The sequence below is a fragment of the Motacilla alba genome, chromosome 2 (genome assembly GCF_015832195.1).
Source record: "Motacilla alba alba isolate MOTALB_02 chromosome 2, Motacilla_alba_V1.0_pri, whole genome shotgun sequence".
In the NCBI taxonomy this organism is placed as follows: domain Eukaryota; kingdom Metazoa; phylum Chordata; class Aves; order Passeriformes; family Motacillidae; genus Motacilla; species Motacilla alba.
The window spans coordinates 32,326,133-32,350,768 of record NC_052017.1 but is presented as its reverse complement, the minus strand read 5'-3'; the positions used below and the strand labels follow the sequence as shown (position 1 = coordinate 32,350,768).

Sequence of the window (24,636 nt, the reverse complement as noted above, 5' to 3'; positions counted from 1 at the left end):
AGTGCCTAAAAGGAGGCTGTAGTCACATGAGGGTCGGCCTCTTCTCCCAGGCAACCAGCGACTGGAGGAGAGGATACAGTCTCAAACTGCACCAGGAAAGGTTCAGATAGGACACGAGGAAGGATTTCTTCCCAGAAAGGGTGATTAGACGATTGAATGGGCTGCGGTGGGAGGTGGCTGAGTCGCTAAGTGACTGGACACGGCACTTAGCGCCACGATCTAAATAACACGGCGGTGTTCATTCCATAGAATGGACTCGGCGACCGGAGGCGTTTTCGCCCTCTCCGACGCTGTAATTCCGTCACCGCGCCCTGCGCTCCCGCTCCCACGGCCGCACCGCCACAGGCCGGCCCCGCCGCCCGGGCGCGCCTCCCGCCGCCTCACCGCCCAGGCCCCGCCCGCCGCCGCGGGCGCGTGCTGAGGGCGCCGCGCGACCCTTGCTTCCACTTGTGCTCTGCGCATGCGCCCGCAAAACCCGCGCCCCGCTACTGCGCGCCTCCTCCGCAGCAGAGTGGCGTCTGACGTCACTCCGCCGCCATTGGAGGGAAGAGGGGCAGGAAGGAAGGAAGTCCGGGGGCCCGCCGGTCGCAACCTACCCCACTAGCCGCCGGCGGCGTGACGTCAGCTCATTGTAACCAATCAGCACTCCGCAGGCCGGCGTTTCATTGGTTGCCACGGCGGAGAGGCGGGCCGCGGGCAGGGGTTGGTTGCGGCGGTGCCGGGTTACATAGGGCGGGTACAGCGTGTCCTTGGGCGCAGACGGAGCGGGAGGAGCTGCAGGGCGGTCACGGTGTCTGAGGGCGCAGCGGGCCAGCCGGGCAGGCAGGTGCGGCTGGGCTTCGGCCGGGGCCCGCGGGGTGGTGACGGCTGGCAGGGACGTGGGGCGAGCGGGCGTCGCTCTCGGCCGTCCTGAGCGCCATTCCCGCCTTCCGGCGCCGCGGCCTGCGGCGGCGGCCGGGGTGCGGCGGAAGGTCACCGGGGGGCCGGGCGGCCCCGCCGCATGCGGGGGCCTGGGCAGAAGCTCAAGGCCGGGCTGGGCGCGGGTAGAGCCGGAGCCGGGCGGTGCGGGCGCCCTTGGGCCCTCCCGGCTCCTCACGCGTGGCTGCCGGCGGGGCCTTTGGGGTCATCCCGGGTCACGGTGACAGCCGGTGCCCGCCGGCCCTCCCCGGTGCGCGGCTGGTGCGCTTTTTTAGGTGCAGAAGAAAAGCTTGCCAGGAGTCCTGTGCTTTTACACGAGGTCGTTCACGACTGGGAAACTCCCGTTACAGACGTACAAGTTGTATTCGTTTTGTTCTTCAGAAATTGTCGCCGTACCCATTAAATGCTGCGGGGCAGTTAGTTTGTCCAAGGGAAGGTTTTTCCTGCCCTTCAAGCGTGTTTATCACCTTGATACCTTTTAGGCAGTCTCGTGGTTTCATACTTACCTTCAAGCCCAGGAGCTGTGGCTTGAGGATAGACAGTGTGCTGGAGAATTGCCAGACTCACGTGCTGCATATGGTGGCTTTGTAAACCTGCAGGACACTTTTCAAAGTTTCAGCTCAATTGGTGACCTTGAGATTGCAATACTGACCTCTGTGTGTGTTCTTGGTCTAGTACTGACCATGGGAGACGTCGAGAAAGGCAAGAAGATCTTTGTCCAGAAATGCTCCCAGTGCCACACGGTTGAAAAGGGAGGCAAGCATAAGACTGGACCCAACTTGAATGGCCTGTTTGGACGCAAGACTGGGCAAGCCGAAGGTTTCTCCTACACGGATGCTAATAAGAACAAAGGTAAACTTAAAGCTGCCCTTAGGGGACAAAAATACTCAGTTCTTGGTGATAATTTAAAAAATCTGCCAAAAATTGAGCCGAGGACAAGAATGTAAGAAGAATGTTTACTATTTTGAATTGATTAACTGGGTTTTTTTTTTTACCTTGTTTTAGGTATCACCTGGGGTGAGGATACTCTGATGGAGTATTTGGAAAATCCAAAGAAGTATATTCCTGGAACAAAGATGATTTTTGCGGGTATTAAGAAGAAGGGCGAGAGAGCAGACTTAATAGCATACCTCAAAGTTGCCACTGCAAAGTAAAAGTTATCTGCTGCCTTATTTATTTCACGAAGGAGATGGCTATGGAAATGTCTGTGATTGGTTTTTAAACTTTCTATTTTTACATGTACTGTGTCTAACCTTAAAATTACCCATCAGATAACTTTGCTCACGGTGGGTCACTGGAGTACACACTTGTTTGGCAGCCATTAACTTAACAAAGACTATGTAATTGGGTTCAGTCATCCTTGATCATAAAAATTAAAAAAAAATTAATAAACATTTCCTGCCTCTTCATTGTTTAAAAGAAGTATGTAAATAATCAAATGAGTAATCATCAGCAGCATAATAGCTTTGACAGCTCAGTTCTTTAACATCAAAAAGCAAGGTCCTTTTTGGCATCTTCTGCCATACATCTTCTGTTACGTTAACAACAAAACAACAAAGGCTATTTAAAAAAATCCCAATCCCAGTGTAATATTTTTCTAAATTTAATCCGTGCTAGGTGTTGCAATATGTATTAATCTATCTAAAGCCTGTAAAAAAAAACCACATTTCATCTGATTTAAGTACTATTTGTGAACTGCCAGTTGTGCCCGGCCACTTGTCTTTTATCTAGGGGAAGCATGTTAACTAATTCATCCAGACTTTGACAGCTGCATGCACCTGTAGAGTATAACTCCCCTTCAGAAACATCTCCAGTTTTGATGTGTTATTGGTGCCCTTTGCTCAGTAAATCTACTGGTAGCAGCCATTCTTAGTGTGAGAGAAAGCATTCTGTTCTGGGAATACGAGTGCTAGTGGCCAAGCTGAGAGTTACTTCATCTTCTTAATTTAGCAGAAACATTCACCTAGAATCCATTGTTACAGGAAGTTTCAGATGAAGGGATGCAGGAATGAATGTGCTGGTAGACTGAAAGACAAAATCAAGCAGTCTTCCTCTGTGCCTGGCTGTAGCCACCATCCTTACTTCTGAAGGTTCTGTTTCGCACATTGTAAAGCAGTACTTTTAATGTTTTATCTGCATTTTTTTTCATACTGAGTTGTTCAGAAGAATGTATTTACTGTGTACCAACAGTAAGGCATAATTTGGAGAAATCAATACTGTAAATTAAAAAAGAATTAAAAGTCTTACTTGCTGTATGTGTATGAAATCAAGTGAAAAACAATGGGAATGCAGAGCAAAGTTGCATGCCCAGATTTACATCATTAGGAAACAAGACAAAAAAAAAACCTCTACATGGAAAAAGGTAAATTCTAAGTGAGTTGGTGGGGGAAGTATAAAAGTGGCAAATTTAGTATTTTGGACCAGAGCCAGCAAAGATCTTTCAGGGATGTGCTGTTTAACAGCATTTTCTGCTGTGCTTCCAGAGTGAGATGGAAAAAAAGTCAAGTAACTGAAACGTTGTAGCTGTGGTGTAGGATGGGGGGCTGCATTTGATTTGTATGGAGTAGTGGAATAATAATGGAATGGCAAAGTGCTTTTCTCAGAGTAAATGAGTGAAAAGAACCACGATTACTAACAGTAGTCTCAGTGATTGCTGTCATATGTGTTGTGATTATTTTTTCTTTCCAGAGTAACCTGCAAACAGCGTTTCTTGCAGTTATGGATACACTATAAAACAACAGCAGTTTTTTTACTAAAATCTTGTTAACAGAAAACTTCAATTTGCAGTAGTTTATTACTGTTCCAATTTCTGTAAGGGATATTTGTCATAGCATTTTTATGGCTATGCAGAACTGAGGCTTTTTCCATGCGAAAATCCTGATAGAAGAGTTGTAGATACAGAATGTAACTGTACCCTGCTCTGCAGTCTTCTGGGATGATGATGGTGAAGAGAGAGAGTTGTGACACTTTGTTCTGTTAGCACCTTTATGAAAGAAGACTGTGACCTCCAAGCTGCTCTTCTTTACAACTCATTTCTTCCCTAGATCAGTTAGGGAAGAGGATTTTTCAGTAAGGTGTGGTAATTTCTGCACAGATGACCATTTGCAACAAGTAAGTTACCCATCATCAGAAAAACTTAAGGAGGAAGCAGCGTTATCCTTTGCCCAGAGTAAGCAGAGGACATGATTTGGCTTGGCTCTTCTATCTGTGTATACAAAGACAAATGTAGCTTCTACATAATGCTGAAGACTGAAAAATTTTGTTCTAGACTCAGCATGCATCCTTGATAACATGTTATGAAAAAGACCCTTCAGACCTTAAAAATTTCATCTTTCTATGTATGTAGCCCTAGACTGCAATGTCTTAAAAGTTTTGTAGGTAAGGAGCAGCCGTTTGCCACTGGAGAAACACAATACTATGGTGTTTTTACTGATGGATCAGCAAAGAATATTGGAAGGAGGTTAGATTATCGCTTGAGTAAGTGTTAATGCAAGGGCTTGCTTGGGTGGGAAGGAGGCATCATGATCAGTTGCATAACCAAGCTTTCATTTCTTAGTTTAAATTACAGAATAGAGGGGTGGAGTTTGCCTTTGTTTTATGAAGTACCAAGTTTAGTGGTTTTCATTCTGATGGTGATACCAGTCTAGACACTTGGTATTTCAGTAGTTCCTTTACCATTACCAATTATGAAATCAAAGCACCGCTGCCAAACATTGCACCATCCTGTAAAAATTCTGCTTGGCTACTAGTTCACAGCTTTGCTTGGGCATGTCTTTGAAACTGATCTTGTGATATTTTCACAAGTAGTAGTTATGCAAATGAATGAAGATAGTTAATGATTGGAAAAAAGATTAAATCCAAAAGCACACCTTTTCATAGTGCGACTTCTAAATAAGTAGGATGCTTACAAAGCTGTAAAACTTATTAGTTGTACATCCAATTGAAATTTAGTGATAGAGAAGTGGTCTTGTTTATTTAGAGTCTTAACAATTCAAGCGTAACCTCTCTACAGCCAGCTTGGGAAAGTTCCATTTGTTGCTGCCTGTACAATTGTAACTAATTGCTTCAGATGCAGATCTTCGTTTTGATAGATTTAGTCTTGTATGGGATTATGTAATGCTTTCCTTTTTTGGTATAAAATATAACATCAGTTTCTAAAAGAAATGTGGTACACTATCCTTCTGTTCACAGGGGAGAACAAAACCAGCTAATAGGTAATAATTAGATATTCTAGTCTGTCACATATATCAAAGCCCATTGAAGTGCACACATTTACCTCTGTAGTAAGCCTTGTCATTTGTCTTTATCCAAAATGCATCCTGAAATCTCATCTAGGGCTAAAGACAAGGGAAGTTTGTTTTACTACATAGAGGATGAGTTGAACCATTTCAAGCTGATGTCCTGAAAACCAGGTTGTTCTGGGAGGCGAGCAGCCCGGAGCTAGCAGTAGGACATGTTAGCAACCCTGGGAAAGAGTATGAAATCCTGCCCCTTCCCAGTGCTGCAATTGCTGAGTCAGGACTCCAGGTAGTTGTCCTTCTTCTCATGATGTAGAGCTTGCATATGAGTACTTGCATGCTTTTTTCCAGGATTGTTCTTGTGATCTGAAGTACAGAAAATGAGATGGTCACCTTTTGAATGATTGCTTTCAGCTTAGAGGTCAGTGTCACAGGAGGTAAAAGAAGCGGGTGATGTTTGCTTCTGTAACACCATTCAGATTCACATCCTCAGTTTCCAGAAGGCTGCAATAACCAACAAACTGAACCTGTGTGCTGGGAAGAAGATGCCCTGTGCCTCTGTTGAAGCTGTCATTATGCAAAAGGAAAGCCAAAAAGAAAATTAGCAAACGAGGAACTAACTATAGCACAGTGTTCAAAACACATACCTGGGAGCAGGGGAGGTGTGTTCCCTCCAGGTTATTTATGCATTTAATTTTAAACAGCCTTGGATAAAAATAAACCTGTCAGTGGAGATCAGAAGTCATTACTCTGCTGGTTTTACATCTCGTTAAAGCTATTCAATGCAGCTTGCTTATGCAATGTAAGCCACTGCTTTTTTCCTTTCAGAATCATCCACTCTCCAGACCCATCTTCCCTTTCCTTTATGTGTTAAAGCATATTTTTTGTGTGGAAGTCTATGCTGTCCCTGTCTTACCCCACTACCAGTCTTCTGGTCATAAGCACTCAAATGAAAAGCAGAAATACCAAGCTGTATTCTCACCCTTACAATAACTCACAGAAATTGACTTCTGATGGCCCCATTCAGTTGTGAGTGTCTGGTGACAATTTCTTTTTAAGATGTCTCATGGTTCTTAAGATACGGGACATTGCCTTTTATTGATGTTTTTTAATTCTAAATTTTTAAGAGCTAACTAAAGCAGGTAGTTTGATTTGGCTTTTACCTGCACTACGCCTCAGGGGTTTTTTTAGTATGAGATACAGCATGATTACATGAGTATTCCCTGATGTATAGTCCTTCCAGATAAGAAGACAGATGCACACACACTGCATTTTAAAAATAGCATGGTTGTCACTTATGTGGCACCAGTACCCTCAATAATCTGGTGCTCTTACCCACCCAGATTTTGTTGCAGGAGTGTTCCTATGTTGACTGTAACCAGCCTTTCCCTGGAAGTCTGTCTCATATTTTTACTTCCACTGTTGATTTTTTTTTTTGTTTGGAGAACAGAGAGGAAAGGAAATCAGACTTCTCCATACCTTGCCATGTTTCCTATAACACTCTGTCATTTTATTTCCAGTTATTTAATCAGTTTATTTGCTATTGATCACAGAATCACTGAATCATTTCAGTTGAAAAAGGCCTCCAATATCATCAAGTCCAACCTGTGACTGACCACCACCTTGCCAGCTGGACCATGGCACTAAGTGCAAACAATGTCCACTTGTTCTTGAACACTTCCAGGAATGGTGACCACCACCTCCCTGAGCAGTCCATCCCAATGCTTAACAACCCTTTCCATGAAGAAATTCATCCTGATGTCCAGCCTGAACCTCCCCTGGAACAGCTTGACGCTGTGTCCTCCTGTCGCTGGTTGCGTGGGAGAAGAGGCTGACCCTCACTTGGCTACAATCTCCTTTCAGGCAGTTGTGGAGAGTGATAAGATCTCCCCTGAGCCTCCTTTTCTCCTGACCCCAGCTCCCTCAGATTTCCTTGCAGGACTTGTTCTCCAGCCCCTTCACCAGCTTTGTTGCCCTTCTCTGGACTTGCTCCAGCACTTCAATGTTTTTCCTGTAGTGAGGGGCCCAGAAGTGGAAACAGGACTTGTGTTGCAGCTTCACCAGTGCCAAGTAGAGGGACAATAATTTCTCTGAATATTAGATATTAGGTCTGTATTCCTTCCAGTGGTATTTTTACAGGAAAGTTACCACATTTTTGATTCCACAGATTTTTGCCATAGCGAATAAATTTTATTCTAATTCTCATGTACAAATTGTCGCTGGTTAGCTTTCCCATCTGGTCTTACTCTTCTGTATTTCACATGTTATTGTTACAATATATACTTTTAATGTCTGAACTGCATGCAGCTTCTTGTACTTTACTACTCAAATGTAGTCTTAATTTATACATCTCTTAACTCTGCAGTGGACTCTAAAATGTACATCTCTAATATGGACTCTAAAGGTAAAGACTTCCCTTGAAGAATCCTTCTGCATTGTTTCAAATTTCTTTTGCTTTAAATTCACTGGAAAAGATTCAGTTTCAACTGGATACCTAAGAAAATATTTTCTTGTGATCCTCAGAAACATGCTTCCAAATAACAACGATGGAAGTGCTGAGAAATGTCTTTAACTGGCTGCACTTGATCAGTTTCTTGCTTGCGCTCAATGAACAGGAGAGGGAGCCAACGTACAAAAAAGCTGCAGAGGAGTTGTATCACACTCTTGAAGGTAGTTTTGGAAAAAACCTCAGTTTGAAAGACAAATTTCGTTTGTACACAAAGCAGTTTTAATGCAAGTGCTCAGCAAGAAACGCTGGAGGTGATTATGCAGCTGAATACAATGATATGTCTGCAATAAATCTGTGGTCTTCTGAAGTCTTAAACCGATTCATGTTTTATATTTCATCAGGCGCGCTCAAGTTTGAAATAGTCTCTATTATATTTCAGCCTATTCAAATGGTAAAAGATTCAGCCGGGAAGCAAAATGTTTCTTTCTAACTGCTCAAAAGAATCTTAAATCGAAGGTGGCAATCTCTAATGCGTATTCTGGCTTTGTTCCTTCTATGGAGCTCACTTTGATGCCATCAGTTGAAGTATGAAGCTTGAAATGGATATACTGGTAATATAGTTTCTCCACTAGCTGTTCGGCAGAAACATTGTGACTTTTGTTAGCAAAAATGCACTTTTAAGTCTGTTTTTAATACTGCTTCATGGATGGTGCTTGGTGATAGTCTCAAATTACCCTGATAATCATGATGTTTTACAATACATGTGTATCTAAACACTAGCATTGATAAGATCCTAGGAAAACTAAGATTTCTAACATTTAGTTAGACTTTTACTTATCAGGGATATTTCTCATGAGGATGTCAATGTTAATTTAACTATCAGTATGGATTTTCTGGCACATGCCTGATCATGAAGCCTTTGCAACTCTTCAAAAAACCATGCTGCCTTTTGTCCTGTCAGCTCCTGGTCAATGTGTATGTTACAAGTTCAGCTTGTTTTGCAGTGCCTAACTCTACCAGGAGCAGTCTGATCAGACATTAAAAATTTAGCTCATATATGCGTTTGCTCTCACTCTGAGTTCTCAGAAAGATGACATCTCTCTCTGTACCAGCATCCAGTGACACATCAGAAAAAACTCCCCGAAGAGAGATGCAATCAAAGGCAGAGCTTTGCAGATAAAAGATACTTCCACATCAGAAAATCTACCAAAAACATAGGGTATCTTCTACAAATGAACTGGATCATAGGATAGAAATCAAGATGACACAAATGAAGAAAAGAAAGGGGACACAAAGTGGAAATTAAACAAGGTTAGTGCAGGGTGACGTGTTATGTTCAACAGGGACAAAGAATACACCTGTGATTTCACCTATTGCAGAATGAAGGGAAAAGCAGTGGAAACCCAGAAGCAACAAAACCCAAACTTGTGTATCTTCAGTTGACTTTTTAGAGGGAGTGGGTGTGTGTGTTCAGTGAGTATCTCTTTGGTTGGATGCATTTAATTTTGCTTCAGCTAATTGAAGTCATCCAGTTGAGGCTACCTGACTCCAGCAGTCTGCACTTCACTTCCACTGGTTTTACTGATATATGTCCCACGTTAGCAAATCAGCCAGCTGAGAAATGGTGTGATGTTTACTCAGTGCACGTATCAAATGATGTTTTGTGTGGCTGTCAGCTCTGATCCTTCAGAAACACCAAAGTCTAATGTCCCCACTTACACAACATGCTTGAGTTACACTGCAATTGATGGCATAGCTTTAAATTTCACTCCAGCTTCAGATCTTACCTGAAGAGTACAGGTTAGTAATCTTTAGTAGAGGCAGTGAGCATGCTGTAGATAAAAAGGTAAAAATAAGGGCTCTAGCGCGGGAGAGAGTAGTCATACAGTAGAATCAGCATGAAAAGGAGCCTTTGTTCCTTAGCCAGAATATATAAAAGATGGGGAGCTTGGCTTAAATTACATTTACATTGCCGATATATTTTATTCTAAATTTAAGGATGATAGTTCTCTGAGCTGCTCTGTGCCAATCCAGAATGCAGTTGAAAGTCAAGTCATTATGAAAGTCTCCAGAAGTGAAGATAAAAAGCCCAGTGAATCCACATCTTCTGCAATGCCATCTGTCTGGCTCTTTGCCTGTCTGGCTCTTTAACAGCAGTTTTCAGTTTCTAGGTAGTGCAGGCTGATGCTCTGACTGATCAGGTTAGCCAAATTTATGTTTTTCTCTCAGAAAATGGTTTCCAATAACTGTTTTTTATCATCTCAAGATTTCAAGAAAACTATTCCTTTGCAAAAGCAGTCAGTTTTATTTTTCTCATACAATCAAGTCAGTGCTGTGTATACAACTGCTGCTATTGCCAGGAAAGCAGGAGAGGGAAAGGTTCCCCTGCTGCCTGAGTGAGCTGGGATAATTCCCTCCCAGGGCTTCACACCATGACCCAAAGACAGCACTGTCCCAGGTTGTGCACCCATGACAGTTTTGTGTCTGGCAGCTGGAGAGTTTTTGCCACAGCTCTAGAAAGCCTTTCTGGGTGCCATGCTCTCTGCTATCTATCATGGCCAAAAAGGTGGGGGATGGAGGGAGATCTAGAAACTGTTGTCAGTTTCTGCACTGTGGTTGCCATTTGGGATGGTGTGCCAAGAGATGCTTTTCCACACAGATTTATCTTAAATCTTGACCTTCCCACTGCCCATTACCAATGATGTCTGCTACCTCTCAGCTGCTCTTGGTGCAGCTTTTTTTCCTGCATGGCTGCAGCAGGAACTTCCAGTAACCAGGTCACAGACACTGGTTTGACTTCTTCAAAAAGGGGGACAATCTCCACTGGTCTTCCAGGTGTGGGGAATTTTCTTTCTCTACTGTGTTAAAATTTCCGAACATCCTTTCTTTCTCATTTTAGGGTTACAGATTTTGTTTTTTACTTTAAAGAGCAGCACAGGATCTTGGAATAACTAAGAACAGAAATCTTTACATTTCTCCAGGCCTTTGGAGCAATCCAGTCACTCACGTGCTTTAACTGAAAGTGTTGGGATCCTCACTTTCTGTAAGGTCGTCTAAGGTTTTTAATTTCTTTTTCCTGGGTGGGTTGTTTGTTTGTTTGTTGTTGTTTGTTTGTTTGTTGTTTGCTTGTTCATTTGTTTTGCAAGAGCTACTAATAGGTTTTAATTTAGAGAGTCTTTGAACTGCCCAGCCTGTACCTTCCTCATGGGAGAAGAATATAATACCACAAACATGAGGGCTTTCCTTTTATTTTCCTATTTGTCTATCTGCTTGAATTTGACCCTGAGGGACTTCAAATACAGGGTAATTATTGGGTAAGTATTTCTTACTGCTTTATCTGCAGATATTCACTTTATTGGTGCGCATCATGGGGTTAATTTTTCTTTATTTATGGACCTAATGTAATACAAGAGCTTGTAACCTCACTGAAAGTAATAGTAAATATAAAGTGTACATTTTATGACAGCACTCGACATGAAAAGGTTTCAGAGGCAGATTTCTTAACTTTCAGTAGCAGAGGTGCTTAATTCTAAGTAAAAGCTTTATAGTAGCACAATGAGAATCTTTAACTTGGATTCTCATATAAAAACAAGCAAATGTTAATGAAATTCTGAAATATTTGATCCTCTGGTGACCCATCCTGTTTTCTTTTGCTGTCTACAGCTATTAAAGACATTTTTCCAGAGAATCAAATATATGGTTGTAGTGATTGCTAAAACATTCAGCCAGCAAATGCTTGGTTTAAGCTATTTTAAGAGACATTCTGAATAAACACTATAACTTGTTCATTTTTCTTTTATTTTTATTTAATTGAAGGCCTTGTCTCTCTCACACACATGTGGAGGGTGGAAGACGAAAGAGGGGCTCATGGGCTCTGACTGCTGTATAGAGCTCTTTCCCATAGCTGTGGATGTAATCCATATGGGTGGGACTTTCCTTTTGTCCTGTGACTGGTTCATGCCTGCAGTTTCTTTCCAGTCACAGAGATGGAGACCTTCTCCCTCTTCATGAAGCTGCCTTTTAAAGCAAGACCTGTTATTTTCTTACCTAAGCCCACCTTTTTCAGTAAATGTAGGTAGAACCAGTCTGAGTTTGTACAGTCTTGTGACTTTCTCTGTTTCTGTTGCAAATTGTAAGTGGTGCAGGGGTTTTAATTTATAAATGGAAGAGTTTTCACTATTCTCGGGAGTGGTATCCACTTACAATTGTAAAGTTATATGCTTTGAACTTTCTAGCTGTGGGAAAATATAAATTTGTCTAAATTTTGCAAGTAGGTGGAATTTTTCAGTCTTGCTAAGCTTTGAAGGAATTACATAGCACTATAAGCATTTTCTAAGTATTTAATAGACTTTGGTGAGTTCAGAAATGCTGGGGCTTGTTTCTTATGCTTTAATGCATATATGAGACTGGGAGCCTGCCAACACATAACTAATTCCAGAAAATGCAAGTGCCAGGAAGTCTACACACCATGTATAAAGCATGCCAGACGTATGAACTTGGCTGTTTATTTCTTGTCAGTCTCGGGGAACCCAAGATCTTAAAACATTGCAGGTGTTCACTATAAATCAGTGTGGATGTGTGTCCCATGTCTGCCTAAAGTTTGGCTGCTACATCCAGATTTCATTAAATAGGATTTAGTCTCCATATCTGCCTTGGTTTTATTTCCCTGCCATCATAACCAAAATGAGAACCTCGTCTGGAGAAATTTCATGTGTATACACCACTTTTTAAGGCATCTCAATAGGGTCTTGCCAGACTAGTGTGCATGTGTATATATATATGCATATATGTATATGTGTATATGTATATATATATATATATATGTATGTATGTATGTATATATATATGTATATATGTATATTTGTAGGTTTGGGCTTTTGTCTTACAGCATTGATTGCTTCTGTGATTGTGTCTTTTCCTGAATTGTTTCTCTGTAGCTTCAAAGTCTGTCTCAGAAAGGCTTAGAGGCCAATAGTGGTATTTCTTGCTTAAATTCCATGTTATGGAAGACATAGAGGAGGCAGCCCAATAATTACACAGAAGTGAATATTTTGCTGCTCTTTCTTTAAATGTCATATAGCAAGAAAAGCTAATTTAATGTCTGAAGCAAAAAATCTGGTTAAAAATACTTCCTATATGTGGAATCCTGGATTTATGTCCTTTATATCCCTAGAGAGATCAACTCTTCATCCTTAATTTATCCAGCATTAAATAGTCCATTCAGGATGAGCTTGTCTACCATGAATGAATGCTGAACTTTCCACCACCCCCCAGCCCATCTCCTTCTGAAAAAATTGTGGTTTCTCCATTCTCTTTGAATGAAGTATTGTCTTTGTTTTGCTCTGCTGTTTGCTCATTGATTACTAAAACAAATATATATATATATGTGTGTGTGTGTGTGTATGTGTGTGTGTGTTCTGTAGTCTTTTGCTGCTTCACAGTTTATAGAGGATAAAGATATAGCAGATAATTTTTAGATAATAAGACATTTAAAGTCTGCAGCATATAAATTGTTTCAATAATGATCACATCAATGCATCAGATTGCATGCAGTGATGGATTTTTTTTTTTAAGTAATGATCCTTAGTAATTCAGAATTCATAAATAGGATGTGGGATAAAGATATGTAGCCCAGGACAATGTTTTCAGCAATCCTGTTTTTGCAGCTCCTTTCCTCCTATTCAGATGCATTTTCTTGATTTGTGTCTGAAGCTCAGGAGGAAAATAATCAGCTTTTGTGGGATTTAGGCATTACAGTGCTTCTCTGTTTCTAAGCACTCAAGTAATAAAGGCTTTGTGAATTATCTCCAGCATACAATATTACTATCTTTCCAAAATGGTCATTGCAGTTGTGTTTAATGGCTACTCTACAACTTTGAAGTAGCTATAAAAATCAAAAAAGATGGCACAACAGCTACAAACTGAAATGCAGGAAGCTCTAGTTCTCACTCCAAGAAAAATATCAAATGCATTAGCAGAACATGACTTCATTAGCAGCATTAAAAGTTATCATTTACGGGAAGGCAAAATCTACTTTGGCAAATATTTCAGTGAATGACAACAGCTTCTTCAATATTTCAAATCAAATGCATTGACAGCTGGTTTAGGGCAGCAGGTCTAAAAGCATTTAAAATTACAGGAGTGTTCCTTAGTATAAAGACTTGTTACTGCACTAATTTTCTTCATTCTAAAAGGACATTTTCTTGAGTGTTAGTGTGTACTAATGATCATATGTAAGTAAAGCCACAGACCTGTCTCCTAGCTAATTATGTTGCCCAGTATGTTTTTAAAATATAGGGGTTTTTGGGAGGGGGGTGGTTCTGGGGGAGTGTTTTGATTTGGGTTTTTTTGCTTGGTTGGTTGGGTTTTGGATAGGGGGGTTTGAGTTTTTTGTGTCACCATAGAAAAGGAAACATATTCTACATTTTGCTACTTTGTGACTTAAGTTTTTGTGACTTAAAAGTTTTGCTTACAGTTGACTCAATATTGGGACTAGGGAGAGTTGTATTTTTTTCCTTCTGCTTCTCCTCCATCTTCACCTCTATACATGAAACCTAAAAATGCTCATAATTCCTTCCTACAGCTCTGGCAGGATTTGTTGATGATCTCTTGTTTCTATGTTGCCTGCAGTGAGTCCTGTCCTAGGCTGCTGCCACTGCCATTGCCATGCTGAGGTTTAGCTTTTGTGACATTATCCTTCTGGGAACAGTAGGATAGATTTCTTGGACTGCTGCAAGCCACCTATCTGAATAAGAATATACCACTCTGCAGTTCAAAGACTGGTATTGTTTCCTGAGCCAGCAAACCAATATTGATAATATTTCTTAGCTGTTTTGACAGTTATTTTCTTTCTCTTCAATCTCATGATTGTTAAAAAGATAACTGCTATAATTTTGATTTAGGGCAGCATCATTCAATGTTTCAGAAAATCAAGATCCATTTTAATTGGGCTTTTAGAATTATCTTTTACTTACAAGAAAAGAAAATCAAAGTGGGTAAAAATGCTGTTGTTTCTCTGAGGATTTCTTGTTTACACATGTAAGGTTTGATTCTCTTCTGTATTATAGTGACACAAATGAGCCATAAATGTTAGGCACAATGTAAATGTATGCGGGTGTAAAGCAGGTGGGAGGAGAAAGAATTTGGGCTTAAGGTGGGCAAAACAGAGAATATTTAGATGCAGGTTAGAGTGCATGGTCTTTAAAGCAGAGAAGGCAAAAGCAGAAAGCCCATGAATCTGAAGTGGACAGGAACCTGAACTCAAATCCTGCAGGGAAGTACAAGATGTAGCTGGATTGATGCCCCTTCCCAGTCCTGCAGCAATTATTTGTTTCCAGATAGGCCTCTTCAGACAGCAAGATGTACAGGTAAGACATTTGACAGACAGAAGGGGAACATAACCGTATCATGCAAGCCTTCCCTGCAGCTCCAGGGACTGGGAAATGAGAGGAAAGGCAGACACGCTGTTCCCATGTCCTGTTTGGTTCTGCCATACTGCAGAGACCAAATGCACTTTGCCATACCTAAGAGTACCCAGGGGGTTTCTGGAAAACAGGAGAGCCTTTCAGCAGCTGCAATGGCTGAGGTGCTGCAGAGCCACCAGGACCTGCCTTTGCTGTGACCAGGCCTGGGAGCAACTGGCATAAAGGAAACTTCTCTCCCAGGAAGTTGGAGAAGTTGGGCAAGTTCTGGAGGGAAGGCATTAGGCACTATGCCAGTTAACAGTGGGAACTGGAAGTGCATGGAATATTCACTTGTTTGCTCACGTCTAAATTTCTACTAATGTTTTCAAGAAAAATGGCCATTAATCAGAAACACATATAATACACAAAAGCTGAATTGTGGAAATGGTCACTACAGACCACCCTGTGGCACTAAAGAACCGCCTGAGCAATACAAGGAGCTGCTTCCTCTGGCCACCTACTGGCACTGGATGCTGTGTCTGTCCTGGCTGCCACTTACTAACAGGAGCTTTGGTGTCCCTGACCCAGCTGCAATGTCACCAAAACAAGCAAAGGTTCCTCGAGTCACTGAAAAATCAACTGCATAACTTTCATTTGGCAAGTGTGTGGAGAGGAAAGAACAACTCATGCAAGTGTTTTTGGTGTGCTCCTTATTCAGCACCTAGATGGAGAAATGCATGGGCACTTATAAAAAAGGATGAAAAATCAGTTGCAGAAAGGAGTAAGGGGAACATGGAAGGGGCTGAGGAGATGGTGAAGAGGCTTTGTGGTAGAAAGAAGGTCCCCAAGATTCCCATTCTTTGGGAAGAAGGGAACAAAAGACTGGAGATAATCAAGGGAAAGGAAAACTGGTGAAGTACACAAAAATTAGGGAGGTAGACACGGTTACATTCATCAGAGAGACAGCACTGAAGGAAAGACAGTCATAGGAAAAGCAGGCAGCTTTAAGAAGGAGCAAAGCAAATGCAACTTAAAAGAATCAAAGAATTTCCATTAAAAGAGTGAGACATGAAGAAGACTACAGAAAGCTTATCCAGACACAAAAGAATGGTGGTGGAGAAAAAGAAGGTAAGAATCAGAGCAGGACTAGGATATTATTGACTCTGTTTTATTGAGTGTTTGGCCCATCAAGCATTCTGCCCTGTAAGTGACTAATAGCTTGCTTCCCTCCCTAGATTCTACTTTCAATACAGCCTACACCATCCTCTTTTTACTTCCTTCTGAAAAGCTGCCTGATCTTGCACTCATACAGCTGTAAGTCCATAAAAATTCCAAAAAAGTAGTCTTACAGCAAAAAGCAATATTACAATAGCGAATCACTGTGCCTCCACAGGCAGCAGCTGCAGGAATGGGGTCTAATTTTCACTCTGATCAGCTCTTCAGCTGAGCATTTTCATATGCCTATGGTCTCATTCTGTGCAATAACTGAGAGGTAACAACTGAAAAATGTGGAGAAGCTTCATATTATTAATTATGTAGTTACTTCATTAGTAAGTAGAATATACATAACAGGACTACATATACACTGAAACAATTATGAATTATTAATTTGAAACCATACTTACCAAAATGCCTAGGCAAACTATGTTCTATTTCATATGGTTTTAAACTTTGTATCTTATTTGTCCATAAAGATATGAATCCTCTAATTTCTTTAATTTGTTCTTGTACAGAAGAAAAAGAACACCCATGATTCCCTTTTCTTTGGAGGAGTTTCAGAGCATAGAATAGCACTGGTAGCACTAAATAGCTCATTTAGCTAAGACTTATTTGCAAACGGATAAAATAATAGCAATTTGTGGAAGCATCTTTCATTGCTGAAATTGATAGTCCTGATAGTGTCATCTTCTGATTAAAGTTGTTTTGGAAATATGGAGTAGGGAAAATTACTACCCAAGTTCTGTTTGTGTTCCTTTTAATAATATTTGCCTACAGTTCAGTAATAACCAAAATGTTGACTATACGTAAATACATAGAAAGTTTCTATCCTCTGATAATAAATAAAAGTCCGGGACCATCTGAAGCACAAGTTTAGTTTCAACTGGAAATGAAGTTTTAAGGAGGTCCTTGTGCCTGACAAGCCAGGAACATTACTTGGTCTTTAACTAGAGTATTTTCATTTCTGATCAGCTTCCTCTATTCTTAAATGTGTGCTTAGGAAAAGGTCTGGTTAAAAGGATGTTTAGCAGTCAAGTAAAAACTCCTTTAGGAAGCAACATTTCTGTGCTCCCAGGTGGCAGCAGAAATGGGGGCTTCTGCTATTCTCTTCCATTCTAAGCCTGCTCATCTTTTCACTCTCAGAAGTAGGTGCACCTGTGCTGTACAATGCAGCACAGTGTACAGATTTTCAGGCTAATTTTTACAGAGCTATCATTGGCAGCAAAAAGAGAAGAGCTGCATTAGCAGAGCACTGCATCAGAGCCAAGTTCTCCAGCTGAGAATCTGCCCTGGATGCCTCCACTCGTTTAGCACTTAGCATCACAGGCAGGCACTGTGTCCAGGCATGGAAACACAGGCAGTGTTTCTGAGGGGGAGAGCACTGACTGCTTCCCCCGCTGATTCACCAGCTCAGCCTGCCTCCTAACAATCTGTGCCTGCAGTCCTGTGGCCTTCCAAAGGACGTGTTCAGTCATGGGTGACGCACAGAGGCCAGGAGACCTTTGCATCTTTGGCCCCTGACCAAACTCCTCCAAGAGAGAAGAGGCAGCGGCTGTCTGGGAACATTGATCTGGGTATTGACTGGTTTCTTTCTCTATTGACTGGTTTCTTTCTCTAGCCTAAGCAGAGCAGGATCTCTCCTTTCTAAGGGAACTGGCTGTGCGAGGTCCTGAAGCAGCAGCATGTGTTAAGTGCCCTCTGTGAATGCCTGGGGAGGCTCTGTAGTCATTATAGCCAGTGTTTCATCCAGCACCAGGAGCAGTGCTATTGATTTTGCTCTGTTCTCTTGTCTTCAAGCTGAGTCAAGGTTCTGTTCTTCTAAAAGCTGTATTAGAAAGTGTCAGCAGAGGATCTGCTGCACCTCCACATGCTGTTCAGGGAGCTCATGGGTTTAGCTAGGCCTGATGTGGTAAGACAGTATATCATCTTTCTGATTGATTGCTGGAAATCTGTTGTTATGCCAGGGTCTGTCTGTCCTGAAAAGGAAGGACTATCATGCCAAGTTTCATACTGAGTGAGTGCAATTCTATAAATCAGCTTTAGTGCTTGGCCTATTAGAACCAGAGGCAAATGAGAGGCCAAATGAGCAATACTGGTATTTAACTATGCATGAGATATGATTCAAGAAGCACAAGGCCTGCTTGTTGGATGTACTGTCAGTGGACTCAGTAATGAAGCTCTTTGCTGGGGAACACTCACTTTCCTTTAGCCAAATGACAAGAAATGCTTTTTGGCATCATATGACTGTGATACTGCAAGTTTTGCAGTGCAGAAATAAACTCGAGAATCAAATTTAACACTGAGCTGATAACTTGCTGATCACAGGCTGTTAGATTTATATTTAGGTAAATCACCTTCCTCTAGACAGCAGCAATTGATGTTTAGACGTAGTGGTATAATGGGCAGTTCAAAAAAAAGAATAATGTCCTCATCCCCATGTCTCATAAACTCATTGTCCAAAACACATGTAGCTCTACTTAACCTTCACCAATGTCCTCTGCAGGACTTACTACAAGTGTTCCAGACATTTGCTGCTTAAAGAATGATCAAAACTATGAGATAAAAATGGTTGTGATTTATTCTTGAAGATGTTTGTTGCAAGATTTGGACCCAGATTCAACCCTCCTTAGGGCAGTTTTGTGCTGCACCCTGGGCAGAGTGCCCTTGAAAAGGGCAGAGCTAGCATTGTGTTTGTGGACTACACTCCAAGGTGTATTAAGCAGCAAAGGTCAAATTCTGCTTGCTCTGTGAACTTTTTTTTAAAAGTCAGAAAAAGCTAAAGGCAAAAAAAGAAAAGTACTTAGTCTGTAAAGAATATGTTGTCTAAAACCTGTGTTGAGATCATGTTTGGTAAACAGTGCATTAACAAGAAATCAATGTGATTCCTCCAGTAAATCTGAAATCAGACCTTATTGTTGAAAAAAGAAAGAAAAGAGGCAATAAGCCATTCTAGCTATGTTTGCACTTCGGTACTGATGCCAGAAGTGCCAAGCTGTCACTCAGAGTCCAGCTTTACAAACATAACTCTACCTTTTACCTTTTGCTGAAGTGCTCTGTTACATAACAGCATTCTCTCTTTTTTTTTTTTTTTTCTGAGAGATGGAATTTTGTCATCCTACATACCTGAAACTCATTTTTCTTCTGCCAGTCTGGCCTGTCTGCATTCTCCTTCCTCCCATCCCATTCTCATTTGTCTTCTTCACCCTTCTCTGTCTCCTTGAGCAGGTATGACCATACACCTCCATGAGAGCTGGATTAGAAAGCTGTTCTTTAAAGAGGCTGAGTGCTAATGCCAGCTCACCAGATTTCACAGGCTGTGGGTTTAACCTAGCTGCAAGGGTGCAAGGATTGCTGCAGCAGCACAAGCCTAAGAGATATGATTATGCTAGACCTGCTCATTCACCTGGCCTCTTTTACCACCAAAGTTTGCCCAGCACTTTCTACACAAATATCTTTTACTTAGAAATCATTATATAGTTACATAAGAGCACTGATAGGACACTTTTGCATGTCTATTAGAGGAGGCCAGCACAGTTGATCTGCAGAGCCTGGGGCCTAATTCTTCAACATGAATGAAGCTGAGATGGAAATATCTTCCCACACTTCAGCTCATGCAGAAGTCAGAATGCAGAAAATCTTTGCTGTGACTGATAGCACAAGTAGACCATAGACAACCCCAAGCTGCAGGAAAGGCATGTTGCAAGATTAGGTAAGCATGTCAAAAGAGTCAAAGACTGATGCAATCTATATGGTTTCTATCAGTGTCAGAGTTTTTGCTTTCCTCATTGGAAAATAAATGCTTTTGTATTTTCTTCAATGGAAGGTTTTAAAACAAGAGTGAAGCAGGTGTGCACGTGTCAGGAATAATCCCCATATTGTCCTTGCTACCAGTGTCCTTGGAAGCTGAGATTGGATTGAGATTTTCCTCCCTTAATTATGTCAGTTTTAATTTTCTGGCTGTTCATAAGAAGCCACTCACCTGGAAGCTGCTGGGGCTGTGTAAAATTAACCTGAGCCATGTCCAGGGTCCAGCAGATGGGTGCTGCTCTGCACAAGATGACGCATTTGGTGCTGACATCCCATCCCATCTTGAATCTGAATGCAGAAGGCTGAAAGCTGGATATGCCCTGGAGATCAGTATGTTCTGCCTTCCTCTGGGTTTATCTTCTTAGGCCTTGCAGAGATGGATTTGCAGGGAGAAATCACGAGGAATGTAATTCTCCTCATCTCTAAGTACTGCAGTGTGTCAGATGGGGAAGTGCCCATGGCAGGGACTGCTTTCTCCCTAAAAGTGTCACCATGACTCTCTTACAACTAACCCCGAGTGGTGAAATACCTTTTGGAAACCCTAACTCCCTCCTTTCCACCCTAAAGGACGTGACAAAGTTTCTTGAACTAAGGCAAATCTGTCCTGACTGGTTTACTGCAGCTAAAACACAAGGTGATTCCTGGGTGGTAAAGGTGGTTTACCCTGGGGTCAGTGTCTTGTGTGCTGTTGGCCCAGAGTGGCTACCTCTGGGCTTTTGCCTAGAAATTTTTATCTCATGGCAAGTCAGGTTAGTGGTTTTGCCCTGGTTTTACCTGTTCTCTGAATTACATTATTCAGCCTCCACTGCTCCCAATAGAGTCATTGGCTGCAATTTTCCCAAGACTAGTTCTGTCCTGTCACTCTAAATGTTCATGTTTCAAATTAAGGTTATGTTTCATGGGGAAAATCAGCAACATCATGGTGAGTCAAGGAGAAGTATGAAGTCAGTTGACATAACTTGAAAAGGGAGAAACCTGCACATTGAGACTTTTTTCTACAAAATGCCTTTGAATCAATTCAGAGCACTCTTTCATCAAGGACTAAATCCCCAAGGACTGAGGACCACTTTAGTCACATTAGGACCACTTTAATCCTAAACGAGGACAGCCATTCGGGGCTTTAATGCATGTTGATTTTCCATGGACAGATAAATTGGCTTAACTTGTTAAAGTGTGTCTCTTTGCTTACAAACTCCAAGTCTCCTTTGTTTTGCACTTCTGCGTGTCCTACAGGAAGGGACTGCTGCGTCACGGCCGCTACCCCACGTGCGCACAATCCTCTTTCCTTCTCTAAGGCACTGACTCATCCCTTCCGGCAACTCTTGACTCTCTTTGCAAAGTTTTGTATGCTGCAAGCTATATAAAGAAACAAATTTTATTCAACTGTATTAGCAAGTAGCCTGGAGGAGTTTTTATTTTGGGAGGGGTGAGAGGGGCTCTGTACAGAAACCAATTTTCCTAAGTCTCCAAACTTTCCAATACTCTTGACTCACGTTCCTGAGTTGTCAGGACTACTTCATGGTTGTGTTTTACTTCTTCATTCACTGTGTTCTTTATTCAGAGCTGATATTCTTTCCAAAATTATTTAAATGATGCTACAATTACCATATTTCACACAGAAATAACAAGTCCATCTATTCTATCACTATAATTAGAGAGTAACATAATGCATTTGAAAATAAATAGTCCAGGCATGAGGTGGTTTTATGGAACAATGCAGAACAAGTGGGTGAACAGGAATGTGGAAATAAAGCCAGGATTTGAGTGGTAAAAATTGGCTCACATCCATTAGCTTTCCAGAGCTACAATAGCTTGAACTCTTGCATTTGGCAATGAGTGGTAAAATTATAAAAATATGTAGTATCAGGAGAAACAAGTCATTTTAAGCTTTCTTTCAGTGAATTTCGGCTGGCAGCAGCACAGCTTCAGAACAAATGATCTAAAGTTAGATTTCTATAGTTGCACTCTTGGCTATAACTCGTGGAGTTACGGCAGAGATGCTGTGTAGAATGGAGGGGGTGTCTCTGCTATAGTTGGAATGACTGATGATATAAGATTAATCCATATTGTAGTGAACTAAATGACCAGGAAATACAACAGCACAGACCAACACTTTATGATTTGTAATTTTATCTCACTGAACAATGGAGAGTAAGGAACATTGAAAAATTTCTTTGATTTTTCTCCCCTTCTTGCTAGCATAGCAGCTTCTTTTCCTGGAGGGATTTTTTTGAACAACAAAAAAAGGCTATATACCTTTAATAAAAATCAGAATACTGGTTTCAAATTCAAGGTGCTGCTAGATGTTGTATTCCCACCCTGCCAGTCATCCCTAACTTCATATCACGAGTCTCCTACACCACAGCTTCTGTTTATAGTTTCTTACAGGCAGATTTCTGGTTTGTGTAGATTGGTTGGTCTCTCTTGGCATCTTTCAGGAGATCATAGCCAGTGCTCAAAAAAGAATGAAGCACCTAAAATCTGCTTCAGCCATCATTTTGTTAGCATTAGGAGGAGAAAATCAGATCTTTGTGGCCCAGCTTTCTGGTGCAGAATCTATGGATAGAAATGTGCATTGAAACAAGACCTTACCTACTTGTTTGTAGCTGCTTAAGGAAGTCAGGTCATTAAATCCAGTTATTCATATCAATCTTTACTTGAGAATTTTGTTTGTCTATTCTATTTTTTCTGTAAGTCAAAATATGACAGCTTAGAAACATCTGATCATAGCTGTGCTATATTTATTAGTCAGGAGTCTTGATAAGATGTGGCTTTACAACTCTCCAAATATATTCTTCCACTCTTTTCAAATGCCTTAACACAGCACATAAATATCATGAATTTGCAAAATATGGAGCATCAAAGTGAAGAATTACATCACACTCTGTCCTACCTTATTTCTCAGGCTAATATAAAATGTCATATGCTTGTGTTATTGAACGGGAAACAAGTTGTTGCTTTTCTTAAAATTTAGGTTGTGGTAAAAGGCTAAACTCCTACTCACTTCCATGGGAAATATCATATATATGAATAAACATCACTGCATTTTCCTCTTCCCTGATGCTAGCTGCAGGGTTTCTGATCTTTCCCACCAATGAGATTGTGTTTGCTGTCCCATGCCTGGTCTGATGGCTGGGGCTGTGACCAGTATGTGGCTTTCAGAGTTGTTGGCTGAGTTTCACACTTATACTACTCCTATCCTGAAATTAGCAAAATTATTTGTGCAGAGCTCTAGTGAGCTGTTACATTGTTTTGCGTGGCTATCTCAGGTTCCCTACAGTGACTGATCCAACACTCCTCTGTATTGCCATCCATCATGCTGAGGCAGACCGCAGGAGTATTGGAGGACCACAATTTGCTCAGAATTGTTAATCCTGATAACAGTTGAGATATCTGTGACCTTTTAGATGACATCTGCAGCTCTGGGAAGGCTGGGTAGGGAGAAGTCAGAATTGAGACTCTGAGAACTTGCACGATGCCTCCCCCTTCAGATGATAGCTGCCAGGACCTGCCATCATCACTTATCTGCAGACAGAAGGACATGAGTAATGCTTTGGATGTCACCCCACACCTCCCCCGCTGCAGAGTGGTGCTGCTGCTGCAGCAGAGCCACAATCCCCCCCTGGAATCCAGGATGGCAGCAGGAATGCAGTCCCACTCACATTTTACATCACTGGGCATAAATGACACTTTGGCCTTGGCCAGAAAGAAATACAGAGCTGAATCTGAGTTTTCTTCCCTAGATTTTTGGTAGTTCTTCTCTTACTTGGAGCAGCACACACCTCCTATTCTTCACCAGGTTCTCACTTCTGTAGGTTCTCACTGCCCGTTGTATAAGGATGCTAAGTGTGCACATTCTTTGTGGGTTTTTTTTTCTTAGAGAGAAAAGTTGGTTTGTATTTTTCACTGGCACATCCTAAGGAAATAAAGTGTGTGTCAAAGAGGGATGGCTGAGCAGTGATCTCTGAGATGTGAAGGTCTGACAGATGACTGGATGGAGCGGGAAAGAGGGAGCAGCAGGGGGAACTCAGGTGAGGTTTCTCTCTGACAGCAGCTTGTTAACCAGTGACTGTGCCCACAGTTCTTCATACCACGTGTTCATTTGTGCTCATTTGTGCTCAGCAGACAGCCCAAAGACTACAAATAAGGGACATAAGTAGATCTTTGGATGCTGTATGAACGGGACAAGGGACTGTAAGAGGAGTTTGAGGTGAGGAGAGTTTAGGAGATACAAAGGCTGGGGACATGCTGATAGCAATACTGCATGAAACGTGGGTGAGAGATGGATTACTAATACATGTTAGGGCTCAGGACACATAACACACATTTGTAGCTTGTTAGACTTAGTTTGCTTTCCTGCTAGTGGAATAAGTTATTTCCCTCTTTAGTCCCAATTGCCGTAGCTTTGTCATTGTATCAGCTCTCCCATCAGCAATGACTAGGAAGGCAGAGAAAAACTTTCACATCAGCTTGAAATTTTTTCATGGCAAAAAAGAGTGTTTCCTAGCCAGGGAACATCTCCTGAATAACCACAGTTAACAGATGGACGAGCCACAGCTCTGAAGTGTGTGTGTGTGCTTGTGTCAGCACTGGTTCTCTCTTT

The 24,636-nt window shown here is 41.6% G+C and overlaps 1 protein-coding gene and 1 long non-coding RNA gene across 2 annotated transcripts; one reads left to right on the top strand and one right to left on the bottom strand.

The window, feature by feature from the left end:
- The first annotated feature begins 670 nt into the window (after positions 1 to 670).
- On the top strand, positions 671 to 3,161 carry LOC119697863 (cytochrome c). Its single transcript, XM_038129207.1, has 3 exons — positions 671 to 826; positions 1,594 to 1,770; positions 1,924 to 3,161. Exons 2-3 carry the CDS (start codon positions 1,602 to 1,604, stop codon positions 2,070 to 2,072), a joined length of 318 nt encoding a protein of 105 aa, XP_037985135.1. The 5' UTR covers positions 671 to 826; positions 1,594 to 1,601; the 3' UTR covers positions 2,073 to 3,161.
- On the bottom strand, positions 2,109 to 20,391 carry LOC119697864. The gene is made up of 2 exons (XR_005255961.1): positions 20,206 to 20,391; positions 2,109 to 5,723 (listed from the first exon to the last, which is right to left on the bottom strand). It is a non-coding gene; the product is annotated as an uncharacterized LOC119697864 (long non-coding RNA).
- Between the last annotated feature and the right edge of the window lie 4,245 nt (positions 20,392 to 24,636).